The sequence below is a fragment of the Anser cygnoides genome, chromosome 1 (genome assembly GCF_040182565.1).
Source record: "Anser cygnoides isolate HZ-2024a breed goose chromosome 1, Taihu_goose_T2T_genome, whole genome shotgun sequence".
Lineage (NCBI taxonomy): Eukaryota > Metazoa > Chordata > Aves > Anseriformes > Anatidae > Anser > Anser cygnoides.
In genome coordinates, this window is record NC_089873.1 from 131,665,302 (window position 1) to 131,688,549 (window position 23,248).

Consider the following 23,248-nt stretch of genomic DNA (forward strand, 5'->3'; position numbering starts at 1 on the left):
GTGTCTTCTAGTTCTGGGTGGAAGCAATAGCTGAATGCTGTCAACTGTATCTTGCAGAGAAGAAACTGGCTTTAAAGTAAATCCTATAAAGTCTTTCTGAAAGCCATACTGTCCTGAGATAATTTCAATGACCTGCCCCTTACAAAGTTCCTAATTCCAACCAGCTGAGTTTGAAATGTGAGTTGCACTGAGGAGGTGAAGTGCTGTTTTCCTTTTTCGAGCCATGGCTTCTGCTTAAGCTTTACATCTGTTACTGGCCTAAAAGTTTAGGTTATTTTAAACTTTCTAGATCCCATCGACTTTTCAGATTTTCAATCATGTAAGAAAAGTAGTTGGGAGTACATGAGGTATAGCAGACCAGATTCTCTTGTAGCAGCTCTCACTTAATGCTATTTTACCCCCTGGAACTTAAGCAAGCAGAAGAAAATTCTTGTGTAGTTCTCCCCTCCGGCTCCACATTCACCCTCCTCTACTGCAGTGGTTCAAGTAGAATTTAATCTAGTAAGGAATTGCACATTAAGTGCTGTCCTGAAAGATGCCAAGTATCTCTGAGATGCAGATGATCCCTTTCAGTCCCCAGTCTCGGGGAGCAGGCAGTATGAGACTGGACCTGAAGCGCAAAAACCCAACCATTTGGCTGCCATATGGGAAAACCACATCTGAGAACGTATCTTGGCAGCAAGCCTTGGTATAAGGAGAAAGTGCAGTTTTAGTGAGCTGTTTAATTCCTCCTGCCAACTCAAAGCTGTACTGGTCAACGCGTGGATGCCCAAAACGGGAACACAACTGGCAAGTGGGCAGAACAAATAAGAAAAGAACAGAAAGTGTGTGTTGATTGCTAAAATTAGTGGTTTCTTTTGCTGTGGTATTTCAGGTATTATCCCGTGGAATGCTGTACCTGGCAAAGCCTGTGGTCCGATCCTGGAGAACATCTGCAACACGAACGAGGTACACAGGCATGACCCATGTGCGGCTTATGCCTCCAGGTCACTTAGGCACAGCATAATAACTAACTTGGTGAAAGTTTGTGGAGGAAACTAATAATAAGAGTAGAAAGAAATTGATTTTAGCAGAACATTGAAACTACTCTGGCTCTGCACATCCAAAAAAAAAAAAAAAGCGTTTTCTAAACATTTTAGGTTTTTAAAGCTTTGAAGCTCTTGCTATGAAGACAGGTTTATTATCTTTATTCTTTAAAACAGCTGAAATGCATTTTATACTATCCTCAGTTACGCAAACATTTTTAACATGTTGTTTGTTTGTTTGTTTTCCCTAGTTCTACATGTCTTATCACCTGTTCATTGTGGCTTGTGCTGGAGCTGGTGCCACTGTCATAGCATTGGTGGGTAGCATTTTTATTTATTTATTTATTTTTACTGCGCAATGTGTTCCTTTCAGACTTAAGATGCTTTAAGATCAAATTTTATGCATCTTAAAAATGCTGATACTAGCCATAAAAGAGGGTGAGCTGTAATCACTGTTACTTTCTGCTAAGCTTTGGGCATCACGAGTCAGCAGGTCCCACACTTCTGCTTTAAGAAGTCATCTTAACTCACCTGCCCTATCCTTAGGAAAAAAAAATCTTTGCATGTCCTTTTAAAATCCTGCTTCTACCCACTGTTGATATTTTTCTGTTCACTATTTCTTTTCACTGTTGTAGTTTATTTGATCAAAAGCTTGTAACCTCTTGTTCTTTTTGTCTGGACCCAGGCAATTTGACTAGTCCAACCCTGCAATGCCAATCACAGGTAGCAGTTGGAAAAAGGGATGTTAATAAGAAGACTTTTTTCACGTGTCTAACACTTACTCTAGCTGCCAGCTTCTAACTTCCTATCAGCCAACTCTAGGTGTAATGGTGCCTGTTCTTTGGCAAAATAGCCTTAGGCCTGTGTGTAGATTATACTCAAGGGACAAAAGGCAAGTTAGTTATCTTGCATCTCCACCCTGGAGGAAGCTCGGAATAGCATCTGTTGTAAAAGTATCAACGGTTGCCCAAGTGGGCTTGAGCCGTCACCTTGTTGTGTCTTACTCTCCTGTATTTTGTTCTCTTCCACCAGCTGATCTACATGATGGCTACTACATATAACTATGCTGTTTTGAAGTTTAAGAGTCGGGAAGATTGCTGCACTAAATTCTAAATTGTATAAGCCCAGTAAAGAGCTGCATTGCTGTAGCTTGAAATACCACTGACACCCTAGGCTAAAAGTCTAGCTTTCTGAATTTTGTTACAGTAATTGTAAATAGCTTCAGTAAGCCTCATTTAGCTTATCAGATTAATAAAATGACTTCTTGTATATGAACTATGATGTGGATGAGATCTGGCTATTTTTTCCTGTTGAGAGGATTCAGTTACTGTTGGACTGTTTATAAATCGTCCTTTGGAAGATGGGACTTTTTCGTTTGAAGTCTCCATGTGTTTTTTAGCAGTCATCTCTAAAACAAAGACTGGAACAGTTCAGGGTCAGAATTACTCATCTATTCTTCATCCTGAATGACAACTACAAAAAACTCTGAGCATACAAATATATATGATACAAAATAAAAAGAGTAATAAAGTAGTGCCAGTCTCTTTTGGCAGAAATCAGAAGCCCCAGTATTATGAATTAGTCGGCTTGTCTTTCTGGTGCATGGATGATTAAGTTGATTATTTTCTTTTACTTCATTTTCAAATAACTGCCAAATCATGCTCTCTCTGGAAGGAAATACATCCTTGTATTAGCTCTGCGTAAAACAATCACATTCTGGTTTTGGACCCTAAACTTGTAAGAAATAGCATATAAATAGTTTCTGTTCTTGTATGGCTTGCACTTTAGTAACTGATTTCTCAGTAGCCAGATCTCAAAAATGTAAGTATGACTGCACGGGAAGCAAAACCATGCATAGATCATAGAGACATTTTTACACTGTTGGGGGGAAAAATAAAAAGTGAATTAATGTGTTCAGATGTAGATTTTTTGCATGAAGTATGGTGAAAAGATGTTGGGAAGAGATGAATTCAAAAACCAGGAAAAATCCACACACACAAAAAAAATTGCTAATTATGATGTAAAACTTTTCACCTCAAGTTAGACAATGGGAGATTAAAATGTAGTTATAACAATACATGATTAAGACTTCTTAACCCAGAGATTGCATGCTTTTGCTTAGTTTTGGACTCGTGTTTTGTTGTTTAATTTTTCAATGTGTTAATGTAGCCTTGTTCACGTAAATAAAACTGTTTACAATTTCAGGCTTTTTCTAGGGGGAGGGTGGAATTCTCATCTGCTTGTTGGGGGAAAAGAATTACCAGGAGCTGGGCTTGAATATACATAAACACCACAACCTTAGAAACCAGTTCTTCTGAGCACCTCTTAGTTTCCGTAGGATCTAAATTGCCACGTATAAAAGTTTTTGTTTTCCCGCTTCTCCCCATTCTTCATTTTAATTGATCCGTACAACTCTTCAGCTCATTTTATTACTGTTGTACTAACTTTCTCTAAGTTGTGAATAACCAACCTAAATATTAGCATGCAAAATTCTAGAGATCTGTGAAAATAGCCTCTGTGCTTGTTTTAATAACAGAATGCTTATTAACGTAGAATAACTTTTTTTTGGTCATTATTGTAAAGAGCGTCTATTAATCTAACTAGCAGCTTGCTTTGCCTCTTGACATGCTCACTAGCCATCATGCTCACCCTTCTCTTCCAGATCCACTTCCTCATGATACTGTCTTCTAACTGGGCCTACTTAAAGGATGCAAGCAAAATGCAGGCCTACCAAGATATCAAAGCAAAAGAAGAGCAGGAGCTTCAGGATATCCAGTCTCGGTCAAAAGAGCAACTCAATTCTTACACATAAATGTTTGCCACAGTAATTCAGCAGAAGAATTCTGTAGCTCTGACAAATCAACAAATAGCTGCTCTGCAGTACAGATGTGTGTCTACCAAACAAAATTATAGAGAAGTGTAAAAGCTTCACGTTCAAGCTCCTGGAACACATTCATAGGGAAATCTTCCCATGGGTAATCTTCCATCTCACGCAGAGAATGGAGGTTTTATTCCAGGCATTTTAAAAGGCAACACTTCACAATAAGTGACCAAATTATTCTACTTTGAGACGTTCAGAATTTACTATTTGACATGCAGCATGAATTCCTGCACAAAACTGTGGCAGGTGCTCCAAACCAGCCAGCAGTAAATGTTTGTACAGACCTTAGACAAAGGCACGTGTAAGATGTGTGATTTAGTATCTCAGTTTATATACCAAATGGAACTGTGGCTGGCTAAGATTTCTGATAGCCTGTGCTTATTTGGAAGCACAGTTGCAGCATTTCATAAGTCATAATAGGGCAGCCTTTGAACACTCTTTACATGGGCCACAGGAACAGCAATCTACTTTTGTGCCACAGTTTTTTACGATGAAACAGTCACTCTCCTGTGCTTACCTGAGTGTTGAGCAGATGTCCCAAGTTTTAATCTTTTTATTAACTATTTAATGGAATGTAGATGCTTGGATCTGGATAATGATCCCCTTCTTTGAAAATAAATGTCAGCTTTGCCTTAATATTTATTTTCTATAAATGTCTTAGCATTTATATAGTGGCAGGAGACCATTATCCTTCATTTTAAGTGAAAAGTGTTACCTTATTAAAATGACACTGATGTGACTACTCCAAACGAGCAGATGACGAAGTTTGCAGAGTTTTACACAATAAAAATGACAGCCATAAAGCAGAATACAGGATGTCCACCTTTTCTCTATCTTGGTGCTTAGCAAATTTATAGTCAGTGCTTATGTGTTTTCCTTTTTACAAATTAATTAGCACATTAAGAAAACGTGGTGTTCAGAATAAAAACAACAACACAAACTGGTGCCATTTTAAAGTATTTCCCATAGAAGTCTGCCTTCTAATTAATGTTTATTTCAGAAGCTTTCAGTGATATCTTGAGTATTAGTGATGGTATATTTGGTGTTTGTTCTATATGATATATATATATATATAAATGTCGGGGGAAAAGTAAAATACATCAGTCATTTGAAAAAAATTGAATATTCAAGTCATACCCATGTTAAGCTGACGTGTGGTTTGATCGTTTTGACTGTTTGCTGAATATAAGTAAGTAAGTCAAAGGAAGCACAAAACTTCTTTTAAGTCAGTATTAAGAGGAAAGGCATTTTGGGGGTTATTAACTTCAGCTATAATTTTTCTGTTTAATATTGAAGTCTAATTTGACAGTTTAAAAAGGGGGCAAAGTTGATCAGTGTAGAGCAAATATGACAAAATAGCCTAGTGTATGTTCTTACCTGTTGCATGAAGGAGACATTTCTACAGCAATGCAGGTGATGTTCTAGCCCAGTGTTTGCATAAGGGTAATAATGGAGGCAGTGTCTTAAAGCCTAATTCTTTTCTAATTCAGTGTAGCTATTACTGGGAGTTTTTGAAGTTTTGTTTAAGTAGTCTAATATTTTTATGTAAAGAGCATTAAATTTTGCTATGTATAAATTTTTGTAACCTAACAGTGAATCAATATTTTCTATCAGTGCCAAGGGCTTCCTGTAGTTACATCCAAGTGTTAAAATAAATATTTGTAGATAATAGACAACACTTGTGTATGCTTATTTTAAAACAGACCTACAGCTACTCTATACTAGTGCATCTCTGTTTTATATCTCTATCTGAAGTTAAACACATTCTGTTCAATATTGTCCATTTGATAATGTACTGCGAAAGGCTGCCCTGTAGGTGTATGCTTCAGCATGGTAAGTTTTTCTAGCATTAACGACTGATAGTTGTTCCAGGGCAGCATAAAGCAACAAGCACTATTCAGCCCATGCTTGACATCAGACAAAACAAATTTCTGAGGAACTTTGTAAATTCCATCTTTGCTGCAACATAAAATTAATTCAGCAGCAAGTAAAATTAGACTATCCCCTAAATATTTTGTCTTAATTTAAAAAAGAAAGTGTGTCTCATTTATGGTACACCACATTTCAACCTCCAATGAATTCAAGAGGGAGCTTCAGTTTTGCCCCTAAATTCTGTCAAACTTGGCTTCATGTTCCTGTAGTTAGGTCAAGGTAAGCAGCCTCCAATGCAGTGCAAGTTGTACTATATGCTGCCACCCAAAATTACTTCATTGATAAAAAATACTGTATTTTATACTGTAAATAAAGTTTAATGATCTTGCCTTTAATCTACCTACAAAATGCAAAGCTTAAATAAAGATGAGTTAAATAGCATTTTTTATTTGAATCTCTCGGTTCTGGGCTGGTTAATACTAACAAAGCATGAGAAAAGGCTGCTTTTAAAAGTGTTTGTTTCTCCTGTTGTAGCAGTAAAAAGGACAAGGTAACGTGGTTCTGTCTCTGCTCTCTAAAAAACCACAAGCCAGGGGTTTCTATGGGATATCTTTAAAAACATGAGATAGCCTCAGTGTAATAAAAAGGTTCAGTTGTTACTTTGACCTACTGTTTGTTACACTTGGTGGGGAACAGGAGTGGAGGAACAACATTTCAAAAGCTGTGGACGTTTCTAGGAATTCAAGGCCAAGCACATCTACCTGAACATACAGATTCATTTCTTTACACAGCTTTGTCCTTTCCTCTCACCATGCTCAAGGGCCTCCTGCTGGAAGAGTAACACATCTAGGCTCAATATTTAAATTCAGTGACTAAAGTGGTTAAGATTTCAACAGCAGCACAGCCTTACTCATTTATAATTATACAGCCTGCAATTCCTGTGCCTAGCATTTATTACAACTTCATTTATGACCAGAAAGCTGTTTTAAAAACATTTTATTGTAGTTAAAAGAGAAAAAGAAAAACAAAACCAGTTGCTGCTGTTCACCAGAAGCTTTCATCATCATTTCCATGAGAAATGCCTGCAGCACTGTATTGGGGATAGGAAAGGAGGAAAAACATGGCATTGAGTCTAAAGTAGCTTATTGTATGAAGCATACATTTGTTTCAGAGAAAGTAAAAGTTACACACAACTTAATAGAGTGCATCTAATCACAGGCTTTAGTCACTGACAATCTATGCTGCAGTTTTCTTGCTGTTCCAAAAGCAAGCCTTTAAGAGTGAGGATTTGGGCTACCTCATCCATCAAACAGCATTACTATCTACTACGTTGGTAACACAAAAGAACACTGCACAACTACACTTCAGGAGCTCCAGAATGGGGTCTGGTGTGTAAAACAGCACTTTAAAAGGACAGCTAATACTGAATCATTACCAGATACAGTGAGAGTCATTTTTAATCTGCTCTATATTTTTTGCTTAAATATATTTTCAAGTCTACATCTTCAGATAAACTGAAAGATTTGATTGATAGAGATATTTGCCCCTACCAAGAAACTAAAAGCGACGTGCCCTTATTTATTGAGCTCTAGCGATAACCACAGGAAATGCCCTAGCTGTGGAACTCAATCAGGCTGCCAAAAACCTCTCTGAAATAAGATGTGTTAACTAGTTTGTTAAAAGTCCATGATGCTACTAATAAATCATAGGTAGATTCAATGCAAATAACAGACTGTATGCACCGTACAGCACAGAAAACCTTTCACAGGATCATTACTCAGGAAGAATCCGTTGTGCTTCAGCTCACCATGAAGGAACTGAGATGCTGCTCAATTGCAGATAAAAAATTTTAATTGTGACAGCTATTGAAACAGATCATCGAATGTAGTTCCTAGATCCTAATTCAATATTGTGCCTAACTTACCTGTATAAGAATTGGGAGGATCCTCAATTATTCCAACGTATTTATTTTTTATTACTAACTTGTTTAAATTTATTTTGCTTTTTAAGAGGCAAATGTCTCTTAGCCATAATCCATGCTGTATTAATTAGTAGGAAGTAATAGAAGTCAGTTGTAGTAATGTATGAGCCTTACCTGTCATCTTTTTCACTCGATGTAATTCCCTCTATGAGTGATAGTTCTTGTATTTCTTCTTTTTTTGAATCCTGGCAGTCAAGAGGAAAATACACTTTCTGTAACTGGTTCTTAAGTCAAGGTTTAAGTGACTCTAATAATTGCTTCTGTACTTTAGGACACCTAATTGAAAATAAATATCTTCTGAAAGAGCCAGCCTATTTCTACAAATGAAGCACTGCATCTAGAAAAATGGGTTTGGACAGTGCCTGAATAAAACTATGCTGTAGTCTGTCATCAAAGTAATGTTCACACACGTAATTGTTCTTTAAGGTCAAATTTTCCATCCTGCCAGATTACATTCTATCAACTTCATCAACTGCATTAGTGGAACACAAATCAACCTGTATAGATTCAAACTGATGTATTTTAATTAGGATCTCAAAACACTATATTTAAACACGGACTACTAAAAAAACTGAGGACATATTTCTGTTTAAATACTGTCAGAGTACCTAACAAAAAATAAACAAAAAAAACCCACACATTTGAATCAACACATTTCTGCAATACAAATCCAAACGCTCATTTCTGCAAGTTGTTACATTAAAGGCTCTTAATGAAGAAAAAAAATAAAAAATGAGATTATTATTTTCATTCTAAGCATACTTAGCAAGACACCAATTCAAACAATACTTTGGGGGGCCCAGTTTTGAGAATAATCACCTGGTGTGCCAGTTCCTGCTCTCTTCTCTGCTGAATTATTTTCATGTATTTTTCTAATGGATTTGGAGTAGAATCCTTTACAATATCTTCAGCAGCAGAATTACCATTTTCAAATTTTTCTCCCTCTTTATCTTCTTTTTCTTCATCTATTTTCATCGAATCTTGGATCCACTTTAAGACAAAAAAAAAATCAAAATTAAATACCGATCAGATCAATAAAACTACCTTTATACCTAAATACTTGCAGGATGTAACATTAAACTTGGTAAAACATGCCAGTGTAAACAGCATTAAACTTGCTACATGCACTTCCAGATGAAACCTTAAGTTATCACTTCAGTTTAGGAGTGTCATTCAAAAAAATCCAATCTGTTTGTATGCCTGAAATGCCGTGAGGACTGAAATCCTGGCTTCTGCATACGGCTAGATCTACATGTGAATTGAAGATGAGCTGACACAGGTATGCAAGTTTCTTGAATGGCCTCGTTTGCTAGTGTGAAGGGCAGCATGATCAGTACCACTGAACTGAATTGAATTAACCAAGGTTTAAGTGTGGGAAGAGGAAGAAGAAAGAGGAGAAAACAAAAACCAAATTTTATACAGTACCCAAAAATACCGAACATTATTTCGACATGTGCTACATCAGCTCAAAGGGATTTAAACAAACTCCATAGAGCCTCCTTGTAACGTCTGCTTCAAAAAAATAAAATAAAATAAACCACACCCTAAAAACCATTATAAAAGCTAATGAACAGGTGGACATTAACATTTTCTGGTGATGTCGCACTTGCAGCAGTCCAGACCGGAGCAAATGCATATAGCTTGTTCCAATAGCCTGGTGACATCTGCATTTTAAGTTCTCAGCATAAAACTGTAGCTTCCAGTTACATGAAGCACGGAATAAAAAGCATCCCTTTCCAAGGAAAAAGTTACTTGGCATAACAGGAAGTTCTAGCAAGGCTCTTTGGTTAATCACGCAGGTGCTTAAAACAATTTGGCCTCTACTATTTTCACCTAAAAAAGGCATAAAATCTATTTTAACTAACATCTATTTTAACACACAGCAATCCTAAACTAATATCACACTACGAAGCTACATCACTGTCAGAAATTAAAATACTAAATCACCGTCTCTTTCTTAAGCTGTTCCACTTCGTTTTGCTCTCTCTCCAAAGCTTCCTGTTGTTCTTTCTCTCTCCTTTCTTCTCCGGTTCTCCTTTCCTCTTCACAGTTTTTGTCTTCTTTATTTTGTTCTTCAATCTGTCTTTGATCCAACGCAGCTGTGAAAAATTATTTCAATATCTATGACATGATTTATAGATACTTCAGTAATCTACTATGGTAGCATACAAATAAGTAACAGGTTCCTGTATAACATTAAAAGGAAATGAAAAACAACTGGAAATATATATATATATATATATATATATATATATAGGTATATATAAAAATACATATACTGGTGTTATTCTTATGTATCTGGCAATGTTTTTTTTCCACCTCAATACATTTCAGTCTGGTATATGACTGCCTAAGAGTTGAACACCAGAGACAAAGTAGAGTCCAGGGAGTTGACAAATCACTCTGCATTTCTTATTTCTAGCACAAACTTTCTCATCAAATCTGTTATGTTTAAGTTCATGTTGCTATATTTTTTTCTCTCTAAATAAGAATTATCACAGTGTTACTGTGCAGAGCAAAGTAGGAAAGCCACATACATGCACTGAAATCATCCTTGTCTATCCAAAGAATTAAATCAGCATTGTGACAATGCAGTTTGCAAACTGAATCAATCAATCAATCAATCAATAAAAGCCAGGCATGCAGTATAGAAAACACTTCAAAATAAAAACTTTCAGGTCTTACTTCTATCAAGAACAGAGCCAATGTTTAATAATTACTCTAAAGAAGGGGAAAAGAAACATCAAAATCTTCCCTCCGGAGGCTGGGTGAAGGGCTAGGGCCAGGGTGGGGGGTGGGGGAAGAATTGTTAAAAGTCTTTAAATTAGAAACACATTTAAACAAACCTGGGGTGAAAAAGTCATCCTCGTACAGTAAAGCAAAAGAAAACATTCTCTTTTCTTTATTACATAATTACCACTTTCTGAAAAAGTCTTCATTCACTTTGGTGTATATACCTACAGAATGTTAAATATTTGGGGTTTTGTTCTACACACGTGACATCTAAAAAGGGCATTCACTTTTGTTTCTGAGCTGAAAACTCACTTAAGTCCTGCGGCGAAGTGGCTGTTGCTTGCATAGTGGTTGCGACATGGTTTTCATTGACAATGTCCCCAGATGGATGCAAGACATCACTTTCACACTGCTCTGGAATGTCCCCCTGATCTGGAGAAGAAATTTGAACAATGGCTTCATTATTTTGTAATTACAATAGTGGAGCAAAGGAATGGACACAAAGTGTGGGAATGGCTGAATTGGAACTCATAAATATAAGCACTAATTGAGCATTTTCCTTCCAACTTGACCATTTCCCTGAGGATGAAGAATCACAGGCTGTGCTTGCTTCTTTAATTACAGAATTGTTAGTTTTTAAATTAGCTATTGGAACACATCTGTTTACAGAGCCAAAAGAAAATCATGAATAAATATACAATAGAAAACCAAAATGTTTTCATTTCTTTACATAATCACGATACAGATCACAGAAAAATTACATGTCCAAGCTTAACTCATCCCTTTCATGCACATAAAACAACCTTTAAATTACTTGATCACATACTATTTCTTTATTAGGATCCTTGCCCTCTTCAGTGCACAGGGTGGATACTGCTAACTCAAATATTCTACATTATATTTTCATCTGTGCAACAATATCACTATTACACTCTACTGCTTCTTAATGATTTATGTGCAAACTATGCGAACTGCTGTTAACTCAGTGTTATGGAAGAAAGCAGAAAGAGATGAGAAGTCAGATGTAGCCACTAGAGTTTTAGGCAGCCAACCCAAAATACACAGAACCATTTTCCAGACACGTAGCGTAAAATAGAACAGATACTTTATGCATCTCCTTAAGTTTTGAGTAAACGTTTAAGAATATGAATTCCCCATCCTTCAAACATTCAAGTGTTATCAAGGCTTCAAGCATTTTTCTTTCTGTTTTGCAATAAAAACTGAAGTATTTTGTATGGTGACAAACAAGACACCCAGACTAACCAGTCTCTCTCTCAGAATGGTCTGAATCCCTTCAATTCAAATTCTTTTACAGGAATTTCAGATGAAGTTATCACACAAAAGTCACACCAAACTGTCAATCTAACAAAGTTAGGAGAAAGTTTTCAGTTTCTTACAATAGCAGCAAGAAGTCTTACCAGGTTGCCTAGGCAAATAAATTCTATGCATGTTTTACATAAGACCAAAATAATGGGTTATCGTACTCAAAAGATAACATTCCTTTTTTTTTTTTTTCCTTCTCCTCCTCTCTTTAGGTTTAAATTAAAAGGTTTTCAACATCAAAACTGTTTCTGTATGAAGCATCAGTATGTTTCAAGGTATATGTAACGTTTAAACAGTCAAAAAATTGCTATCACAAGTAGGTTCCTGTTAAATATTATATCTAACTTCTAAGAGCCTGTTAACCACACAAACAGAAAAAACAAATAAACAAAACAATATAGTGAGAATCATGTTAACATTTACCATTCTGCAAAGTAAAAAGAAAAAAAGGTAACACTTCATACACCTTCATTCCTTTATGTAAGGGTGGACAGCAAGAGATGCATTATATCCTTAAGACGAGCACATACCTAAAAGCCATTAGTGCCCACAGAAATCCCAATCTTTTCTTGCTAGAGCTCACTCACAGCAGGATTAAAAGGCTCTCCGTATTTTCTGGTATCTCCCGTATACCATATTCTGTGATATCTCCTTCCCTCCATTGTTTTTTTCTAGTCTCGTCAACCTTTCTCCTTCTTCTCTCATTCCTTCATTATATCTTATGCTCTGTATACTTAGATTTTACATTCTTCTCCTCCCCGTAATTTCTCCTGCGTTACCATCTCCCCATTTTAGCCATTCTGATTTCCTTCTACATGCTGAGAATGGTTGTTTTTTTGATGCAGTCTGAATCAAGTAAAGTACTGCTAATTTAGATATCACTGGTATGTGCAATCTCTTGCAGTTATTACTTCTGACTACGGCATGTCACTAAATGATACAGTGGTAAGCTATTTGAGCACAGCAGCTACTCAGGCCTAACTGCCAAGAAAATGCCAATCTATTCATATGTGTAATAAAATAAAATTGAAATATTTAATGTGTTCATAAAAGTCTCTAATGTGAAAGTCAACAAATGAATCAAAATATGAGATGAGTAGAAACCATTAGTGGTTACAGGCTTGGTTCACATTAAAATAATGCATTTAAAGCTCATAAAAAGAATACTGAATGAGGTAAATTTAAAAAAAAATGTACTGAGTAAAGCTTCAAGGAGAAATGCATAGATTAGTCATCAGCTTCCACTAGTTATCACTGAAGAGTAACAAACAGCACATTCGCTGAGTACACAAACAATAGCTTTTTTGTTTGGTCGGTTTGTTTTTAAAATACTGACTGCTGCATTCTCACGGGTTCGGGAGAGTGAGCAGGGGCATCGCTTCATCTTCCATATGACCTAACTGCACCCAAAGGAACAGGCCAGTCTCAGACTCAGGAAAACACTCACCAGTTAGGAGTATTTTTTTTCAAACTATTGTTCTCTCTCCCATATAATAATCAGCTCCTCACCAACTATGAATTCATGAATGATGTATGACCCCGTGACATCTCTCCGTCAGCCTCAAGAGTTTACAGACGCAACAAAATTTGGATATGAGAAAGGTGTTAAAGCATACTGTTCACATCCTTCCCATTGATAATTTCACTTACTTTAAACTTACAGTTTCATGGGAGATAAAGCTGCTCAGGCCCACCATTAATGGGTTATTCAAATGCTGAAAAACTAGGAAATAAAGCCAATAACTTTCTATTTCTGTCTTCTATAAAGTACATAAACTTTTATAATCCTCCTCTTTCTACAGGACCTTACTTGGATGCAAAATTTTCTAAAACTGACTCTGCATGCCTAACTCCAGCATATGAAAAAGAAGGAAACATTTCTGTAGCACACAAAATGAAACACAACATAATGCCAGAATTCCTCCTGCAATGTAGACCAAAAAATGTAAATAAATAAAATTCTCCTCTCAGAAGGAAAAAAAAAAAAAGATAAATCCACATTTCAGTAACTTAACCATACATTCCAAGTGCACTCTGAGATATTCTGAAGTAATCTCTAACTTGTAACACTACTTAATCCTCGGTTACCGAAGGAGAAATCAACAACAATACTGACTGCTGCAGAAATTTATCTTCAGAGCTACAACTTGGTAATAGTGCTCTGATATTGGACCACGAAAAACACTCCTTGTGATTTTATTTTATGCAGCACATATAATAGGGCCTCAGGTTAGTTCATATACTCGTACACTTTGCTTTAGAAAGGAAAAAAAAATCCTACACCATTTTAAAACATTCTGAAGCAACACTGTCAGACAGTGCATTAATCAGAACAAGGTTATGCAAGATTTCTGAACAAAAAGTATGTTCCCAAATTTCAGAACCAAATGGATTTTAGTATCTACTTATTTCTCCATATCCTTCTCCTCTAAAGACGCAAATATGAAGAAAAATAATCTTTCATCACCTGAGACAGTTTCTTTTTTCTTATTTTCTTCAACTATAGTCCTAACCTGTTCAAGACAATAGTCTTCCAACTGTTAAGCCCTATGGTGTCAAATAAACCATTTAAAATGCACTAAAACTTACATTCAAGAGAAGAAACGTGTTCTTCAAGGTCCTCGTATAGTAGTTTCTCTGGTTTGGGGTTACTGCTCAAATCTTGGTTATCTATTTGTTGATTCTGAAGTCTGAAAGAAGGAGGAAAGTAAACAATTTGAATAAATACAAACACTAAATCCTTTAAGCAAATAACTACCAGAGATTTAAATACAAGGCTTACTCACATGCACAGCAACAGACTAAACCTAATGTAAAACCTGTAACAGCACAATGCTACAACTTTCTGCCTCCAAAGTCAAGGTATTTAAATACAGTTCTCTAACTTTTACCAAATGACAGCTCCATCACTCTGATAAGGTGCTGCCCCTGCAGCCTTTCCCCAAGGCCTACATGTGACATAAAGCTATTAGATTAAAACAATATACACACTCAAAAGGCATAAAGAAGAATAAGAAAAAAAAAAAAAAAAAACGAGAAATACGACAAAGCGTGACACACAGACAACTGAAATTTTTAAAATTGCCTTTTTTTGGCTCTGTGTTAATCTAATTCCCACTTTCATGTCACTTTAACAGATGCGTTTGAAATGCATTAGGATTAGGTGTCTGGCAAAACATGTATTCAGGGGTGAAAATCTGGGTTCTATGAAAAATGGGGTTAGTGCCCTCATTCTAAATCCCCGTTTATCTGATCAGAAAGATGATGTGAAAGAACAATATCTCCCATGTGACCTTGCTACTAAACTGTGACCAGAATCAGAATAGAAAAATAGTACAGGTCACGAATTCATCAGCAGCTCTTTATAAAGGAGCTTACTTCACACCAGCTGTTGCTGGTGTACATTGTTCCATAAATATGTTTGTGCTTATAATTTCTAAGCAATTCAAGACTTCCCTGTGGGCAAAAGTAGAGAAAAAAAATACATACCCCAATAACGAGGCATGTTCAATAAAAACAGTTAAGTCTGGGAAAAAAAAATAGATCTGCATTTTCAGAAGGATGGTTCGATAACATCAGTGGCAAAAAACATTCTGTAAATTTAACACAGCAAAGTAGGTGGAACTCCAAGTTTTTGGAAGTCCATGTTTTTAGTCTCAAGAACATGCATGCCACATTCAATACTGTATCCCGTAGCACTGCTAGGAAGACACTCAGTACACTGCCACAGACTTAGCAAAGAGAAGAAGAGCCCTGCCTCATTAAGATCATTACACATGTGTACTTCCAAACAATTTTCAAAATCTGTTTTGTCAATGTTGACGACCAAACCCTGGACTGTACCTCACATCAGTGCTTCATAAAACAATATTGATGTGCCAATCAACACCAAATAAATTGCAGGAGTTATACTTAAAATGACCATTAGAGTCAAAAAACAACCTCCACTATCTGTTTTATTAAAGTCTAAAATTAACTTTTTAGCCTAAAACTGGTAACAACCCTCACAATCAGCTTCTTCAGTCCCACATGAAAAAGGAATGGTTTAGATAATAATCTGCCTTATAACTCTAGTCTTCCTGTCTGTATTTATTGGCTTCCTTCATACCACTCATATTTTTAAACACAAATAAACAAGGATCTCCTAGTCACAGAAGCAATTGCTGTTCCCCACTGACAGAGGCCTAGCTTAATGGCTTACTGGTGTTACAACATCTTCTTTTCTTTTCTTTTCACATAAATTCCCATTGCCAATTAAAATCTGCAGGTCATAAACTAATCCCACAATGCACATCAATGATGTGGCATTTGCTAATAATGAGAGTAAATAACTGGAAAAGCCCACACATGCATTTCTCAAATATTTCGTGCAACAAAAAACAGTCCAAGGCACAAGAAATTCCAAAATACTCAACAAAAGAATGTTTTCCCTGTTAAGAAAGTCTTGGGAAAGCAGCAAGTCCAAGAAAGCTATTGGGACTATATATCCTTGCTTTGTCATGAGGAACCCAGGAAAGCAACTACCACCCATAGGCCCTGGCCTGTTCTCTGTAACACAACTTGCTCCTACTGCTTACTGTTCCCACAGCGTATGTATTCCCTTTTGTAAAGCTGAGACTCCACAACATCCTTCCAAGAAGTATGCTTCCTCACAGCACTGAAGCATTTTCCCAAATAACCTTAACATGGAGGTTAACACAACCTTCAGTTTGTAAGTTCTGTCCCAACACAGCAAATCTTTTGCATACTGTAGAAAATGTGAATGAATAGACAAAGAAAACGGCCACTTAAAGGCAGACACCAAGCTAAGTCAGAACTAATCTCACAGTTTCTAGAAATCCCAACAGCTTCTTTTCAAGGCCAAGAACTTCAAGGCTCTCCCCAAATTCTAACGATAGCAGAGATCCTCTCTACATTAAACGTGCACGAAGGACTGGATAGCAAGAAAATAAAGCCCTGTGAATGCCAGCTAGAGCTGCCCCACAACGAACCATCTTTCTTCAACCATCAAATCTAGAAGGATGTGTAAGACTGATTCAAGTGCCTTTTCCTGGGAAAAAAACATATTATATATGAAATACTCATTATTTTTTTTCCTGAAGACGTACTCAAGATTCTCAGTCTTGGAAAGTAGATTACTTTTTTGGAGTTACTCAGCATAGATCTTAAAACACACAGGAAAAAAGAAAAGCTCTGCTACCTTTCTCCTTCCTACGTGCAAGGGAGAGTGCAGATTTCTATTCTGAAAGAAGTTATACAGGCACAGGAACATACTTTTCAGAGAAAAAACACATCAGCATTACAACTTTCTACTGAAGTGAGAATGTACAACAGTCTTGATTTACGTTCTTAAACAAGCATCAGAAACTACTGAGTTTCAATCAGCGGAGGAAAGGTCACTGATGTGAAAAACAGAGATATGATGGAAGAGAATGAGAATTGTTCAATGAATTAGTGGTGGTAGGTTGTTGTTGTTTTGTTTTTTATTAAAGGTTTTTGTGTGTATCAGATATAACCTTGATAGCTTTCGAACATCAAGCATATGCAAAAGGACTGTTTTGATATGGGATAGATGAGAGATTATCACTACTTTGGACAGGAATTTGTGATGAGTTTGTCATTGAAACAATAATTTCAAGTCATTGAAACATGAAGTTTACCCCTTTCAAGTCTCAACATTGTTTTCTGAAATTAAGTTTGTTCTCAAGTCAGTCCACAATTTCAGCAGGACTTCTCACTAGTCTTATCAGGATCATATGTATATAGATGACACAGAAGCCTACTAGAAGAATCAAAACTGCTAAATCCCAATAGAGCTCATGAAAGCAAACTGCTAAAAATACGTTCACATTCAGTTAATTCACACAAGGGCAAAAACAGACCATGTGATAACTCACTGGCCACTGCAGTACCTTCACTTTCCCATTTGCAGCACGTTACAGGCAGATGGTCCAAAGTTACTGGACACCAAGAAAACTCAGATATACCTCAAAGAGCTTGATATTGAAGTCCTTACCTACCAGGCTGAACTGAACCTACCCATAAAGATTACCACGTCTAAAGTCAAACACACATTCCTCACACATTAAAAAAATATAATTTCTTATTAATCAAGATTTTTTCAAAGCTCTTATACAGAATTAAACAACTGACTTGCATGCCACAGATTTACTTTTAGAAAGCAAGTTTTCCAAAATTAGTGATTAACGGAATATTCATTTGTAAGCAATGAAACTTTCATTCAGCTGTCTGAATGTGGCCTACTGCGTAAGGAAATAAGATCAAACTGAAGGTCTAACTGACACAACAAATTTCAAGCACTCTTGAAATACAAGGCTCCAAACCACACTTTGCTTTATGTAACAGCATCCAGTGGTTTCAAAAGTTCATCAGAACACTGACACATGAAAAGTTTTAAATGGAAAAAAGGGAAAGGGATTGGGAAAGGGAGAAAATATTCTAAAGATGGAAATCCTTATCTGTCTTTAGAACAGTTTTAACTTATAAAATCATGGCTTATTTGAATTATTAAAGCAGTTATCACCATGAACAGATGTATGTTGTTTGTTTTTTTTAAACGTTAAAAATGTTGCTTTGTAAATGATATTACCTGATTTTCTCTCTGTGACTGGATGGTGAGGAAGAAACAGACTCAGAACATGAAAGGACGTGTGGCTTTGAAATAGGAGAAAGCACCTGGTCAACACTCTGCTGGGAAGAGGCAAGGTACAAGTCACTGATGTCTGCAGAATAAAAAAACATATAGTTTATATTAGTCAGTATTTATCCTACTACTTCTCAGATAAGACTTTTTCACAACACGTGTAATTGCACTATGCACACACCGCCACTATAGGGAAGTTAACATTCAGACCTATAGGGCTAAATACGAATTTTCTCGTACTGGTTATTTCGAACAGGGTAGGACCTGATAATGAAAACAGCAAATTGGCTCAAACAGCAGAGTCTGTCATTTCAAATCTGCCGGTGACCCACAAATAAAGAGAATTAAAAAAAATAAATAAAGTAAGAATTTAACAGAAGCCAGATGAAGCAGTCTTCATGTTACTTGTGCACATGTAACTACAATAGCTACATGAAAAGATAAGAAAATAGATGATTAAATGTAATTACACAGTTTAATGTCCCAAAGCAGTTATACTGAATATCAGCTTTTAAAAGAATCTCCGCATATCATAGGATTACACTTGTTGCAAATACTATGGAATAGTCTCATCTTTAATACTACCTGAATTGAATGCAGTGTGTGTAGCCTCCCTCCATGTACTTCCTCAGTGACTGTTTCCACAAAGAACTGATACTCCTAACAGCCAGCACACTTTGTCTCTGACTTTCTCTGACTTCAGGCAGCATGTCTTTACTGTGAGAGTGAGCAAGCACTGGCACGGGAAAGGCTGTGGATTCTCCCTCCTTGGAGATCTTCAACAACAACCTGAAGATGGCCCTGGGCAGCCTGCTCTGGGTGTCCCTGCTTGGGCAGGGCTTGGAGCAGGTGAGCCCAGAGGGCCCTGCCAGCCTCAGCCATGCTGTGAGTCTGCGATTTTCCTGCCCCTTAGCAAATAATGAATGAGTGAAAGACTATCACTGCTAAATCTTACTGTTCCAGTCATGCAAGAGGAACAATAAGCACAACTCCAGAAAGGTCCCATAGTAGCTATCGTAACTTACCATCTGAAAGTTTCTTATTACTAAGAACTCTTTCCAATTTGGAAACAGGAGTAGAAGAAAGGCATCTTGAAGAAGGTGTTCCTCTGTGTGGTGGCGTTGAAGGATTTTTAAAGCCATCAGGCTGCCCAGATCTTCCAATGTATTTATCACCTCTCGGACTGCTCACAGGGGAATGCTGGGAGCTAGGATTATCCTCTAAAAGTTCATGCTGTGTAGTCAAGGGGGCACACTGTAGAAGTAAAGGGGACTGCATCTTTCTCGGTGTTCTGCTTGCAGCTGTATCCTGCATTACTCTGTGTTGGTAGTTTCTGTAGGCTTCTTCCAAATACTCTGCCTCTTTTTCTAGTTCTTTTATTCTAGCCCGGGTTTGCGCCATACACTCCAGGTCAGAATCTGGAGAAGCACTGCGCGTCTGTAATTGCTGACGGTAGCCAACTCTTGGCACAGCATTTCCCTTCACGACATCACTCATAACGGGATTCTTCAGGAATGTGCTGTCCACATAAATATCATGAGGTACAATTCTATCATCAATGAAGTCAATGACAGAACGATCAACAAGCGAAGGCTTGGGGTTCCGATACACTTCATTTTCCAGAGCTAAATGACCAAGAATGTGAGTGACAGTTAAGACAGAGAGATGCACATAACTAAACAGAAATTATAAAGTGTGGCATTTAAATTCCAATTTGATCAAAATGATTTTAACATGCAATTTATTTAAATTTTGAGAGTTTAATGTATTGGTTTAAATGTGTATTTTTATGTAGTTGCATAGCTGCAAGTTATCATTGATATTAATTTATTGTATATATAATTGTTTCATGTAAAAACTTACCTGAAAAATACACACTTACTAAACATTCTTACACTGTTACTTCTTAAATCGTGTTTAAAAGAATAATAAAAATGGCACCACGCAGGACAAATTATATCCAATGTTAAAGGGTGATGGACACAGGGCAGGCCAAAAGTCCACTTCTATTTAGATCAAAAAGAACTTGGGAAAAAGTAACATAGCATAAATGTAATGTGTTTTGTTTTGTTTTAAATAAGTATTCCTCAAAAATTATCAGTTAAATGGAAATTTTCAGGGCTTTCTGCTGCCTGGATTGCACTTGTGTGTTTCAGTAAGCAAAAGACCCATGTATAGGGCTGCATCATTCTCAGCAAAATGACCGCATTATTTTCATTCTACCTATATGGTTTCTTCAATGACATCCTTAACTCTGATGCAAAATGGAAGTCCATGCAGTACTTTGTCACTAAATTAAAATATATTTGCTGTTTTCATACTGATGAATTTCCAATTCCAAATAGTACTGAGAGTAATAACACATATGAAGACGTACATATTGGTCTAAACAATCATATAAAGTATTGCATATACTGAACTATGGTGGAACACATTGTATGTAATGTATAATCATTGCAGAATTCAATTACATATTTCAAAATAAAATATATGTACCAAAACTTAAACTTATCATACTTGATATCAGTTTGACAGGCACCTTTAGAACACCATTTCTTCAGCAGACTGAATTGCTCTACAAAGCGCCTTTGTCTTCTTAATGACTACGCAAGGTGCTTAAGTTATTAGCTTTGATAACAACTTTAAAAGTTAGGTTTAAAATTGTGAGATATTCAATATAATTTCAAACTGATTATTCTTATTACAAACATTCAAGAATCAAAATGCATTAAAACACAATTCCCCCCCTGGAAAAACATGATTATGTTATCACCAAATATTAATGTCTTTATACTGAGGAAAAACATAGGCAATAAAAAAAATATATTAAAAAAAAAAAGCAAGAGTGTTTATCAATATGATGAGAGACGCTTTATATATATAAATATATACTTATTAATGATCAGGGCGGAACACTTTCCCTTCCTCTTATATGTTTGTTTTCTGAAAGGAAGGAAAGTTGTAATCAGGCTGCATTTTAAACTGGGCTTTTAAATAGATTTTGATTTTCAACTTGAAATGTTTCAATGTTTAGACTTGAAACTACTCAGTGGTGGCATATTACTTCCACGCAACTCTAGCTCTTTTAAGCATCTGGAAGTTCTTATACTGGTTAGGTAAGTGAACTTTGTAAAGGACTTCTTTGGTATAAGACACAAACCTGCCTGTGTTTGTTTCAACTGTAGTTTCAGTTCCTCAACCTGCACATTTAACTTCCTTACAGTAGCTTCAGAGTCCAACAGTTGGGTCTTTAACTGGGCAGCACGCTCAACCTAAAGAAGATCAGGGGAAACAAAAAATATAATTCAAACAAATAGAACAACCTGAACTGTTTGAGTACTTGTGTCCTTCTAATCGTTTTTCAGGTCCAGCAAAACCATATATATACATAGTATCCCACTGAAAGCCAGAGCTGACAACTTAGTGGCTTGGAAAGATTTACTTTGGCTGGTTGTTTTATTGTGGGTGGGTTTTTTTTGGTTGGTTGTTTTTTTTAAGTTGTTTACATAAAAATAAGCAGAGAACAAACCATTCCCATAACTACATGCAGAAAGAACAGCCTGCACAGGTACACAGATAAACATTAGCAACACGACAAGAAGAAGAAAGAACTCAAATCATTAATAAACAATCATTTACCTCACTTTGTAGCTGCTTTTCCAAAAACTGCTTATCACTTTCAAATTCATCTAGTGCCAGCCTCCTGGAACGTTCTACCCTCCTCAGCTCTGCCTGGCAGGCCAGGTGCTCCACTGAGGGCTGGGCCAATTCTTCCCGAAAAGAGAAATACCAGACAGTCAGACAGAGAATGGCAAGCTTGCACTTTTCTATAAGATACACCTACAAACTTAAAGACGATTTATTTTCAAGCACTTAACAAAGTATTTTAAAACTAGGCTTTGTTTGAATAAAGTACCTGTGGATTTTTTTTTTCCTTTTACAAAGGACTGAAGTTTTTTTTTTTTTTTTAGCATAGTTGCTTAAGGACTAGACCCAGATTTTCCTATTATGGAAGAAAAATACACATTCCTACCTAACTGGGTACATACATCTCTATTTTCTAGTAATCTTGGATGCACATTAGAAATACACATCATCTGCTAACTAGTCAGGTGAGCCCTTAAGAAAAAAAAAAAAGCAATGTTCCTTTTGCCATTACTAAGCATACTAACACTACTGTTGGAAATATTGTACTTCTCTTTTTCAAAAGATGTAAGGGATATTCCTTGTGTTATTATTATAGCTACCACTTAATTCAGGATTTCTATTATACAGACATATTGAAGAAAAACTTCTAACATTTAGGACTTTGATTCATTTTACACTAACATTATTTGGGGTTTAGCGCAAACTACTAGTAAACATAATACAAAGAATGCATTTTAATGAAGAAGCATTTCTAAAGAAATACTTGCAGGGAAACACAAACAAGAAAATTACTAAATTATTCACACTCACTGTCTCGAAGATGCTGGTTCTCACTGCGAGTCTCATCCAGCTGTTGCCTAAGTAGTTTATTCTGCACTTGGAGCTCCAGTTTCTCCTCCTTTAGCAAAGGATAGTCTGACACCTCTTTCAGTTTTTCTGTCAACAGCTGATTCTGTTTATTTACCAACAGAACCTGAGCTTTCACTGACTCCAAATCCAGCTGCAGACAAAGAACAGTTTAGAAGCTTACGAAGTTGTTTCTCAAGGAAAACTGTTACTTACTTCCTTTTAATACTACTTAACAGTGAATTTTATTTCACTTTTTTTTTTAAATGTAGTTC

General features: G+C 36.4%; 2 protein-coding genes across 19 annotated transcripts in view; one reads left to right on the forward strand and one right to left on the reverse strand.

Annotated features, from left to right (window-relative positions):
• GPM6B (glycoprotein M6B) overlaps positions 1-6,219 on the forward strand; it is a 109,652-nt gene extending 103,433 nt beyond the window's left edge. For 6 of the 9 annotated variants that reach the window (XM_066981886.1, XM_013200114.3, XM_048066871.2 and 3 more), the window contains 3 exons: positions 875-948; positions 1,277-1,342; positions 3,688-6,219. In XM_066981886.1, the coding sequence (XP_066837987.1) occupies positions 875-948; positions 1,277-1,342; positions 3,688-3,837 (290 nt within the window). In that variant the 3' untranslated portion in view covers positions 3,838-6,219. Of the gene's footprint in view, positions 1-874; positions 949-1,276; positions 1,343-2,057 lie in introns of all 9 variants that reach the window. The other 3 variants (XM_066981894.1, XM_013200113.3, XM_066981916.1) reach the window with 1 other exon arrangement.
• OFD1 (OFD1 centriole and centriolar satellite protein) overlaps positions 1-23,248 on the reverse strand; it is a 57,632-nt gene that overhangs the window by 20,457 nt on the left and 13,927 nt on the right. For 7 of the 10 annotated variants that reach the window (XM_066981772.1, XM_066981779.1, XM_048066867.2 and 4 more), the window contains 10 exons: positions 22,938-23,127; positions 22,119-22,249; positions 21,640-21,751; positions 19,505-20,104; positions 18,426-18,558; positions 14,405-14,505; positions 10,805-10,924; positions 9,707-9,858; positions 8,579-8,749; positions 7,874-7,944 (listed from right to left, as the gene is read on the reverse strand). In XM_066981772.1, the coding sequence (XP_066837873.1) occupies positions 7,874-7,944; positions 8,579-8,749; positions 9,707-9,858; positions 10,805-10,924; positions 14,405-14,505; positions 18,426-18,558; positions 19,505-20,104; positions 21,640-21,751; positions 22,119-22,249; positions 22,938-23,127 (1,781 nt within the window). Of the gene's footprint in view, positions 1-3,387; positions 6,869-7,873; positions 7,945-8,578; positions 8,750-9,706; positions 9,859-10,804; positions 10,925-14,404; positions 14,506-18,425; positions 18,559-19,504; positions 20,105-21,639; positions 21,752-22,118; positions 22,250-22,937; positions 23,128-23,248 lie in introns of those variants that run through there. The other 3 variants (XM_013200110.3, XM_066981754.1, XM_066981761.1) reach the window with 2 other exon arrangements.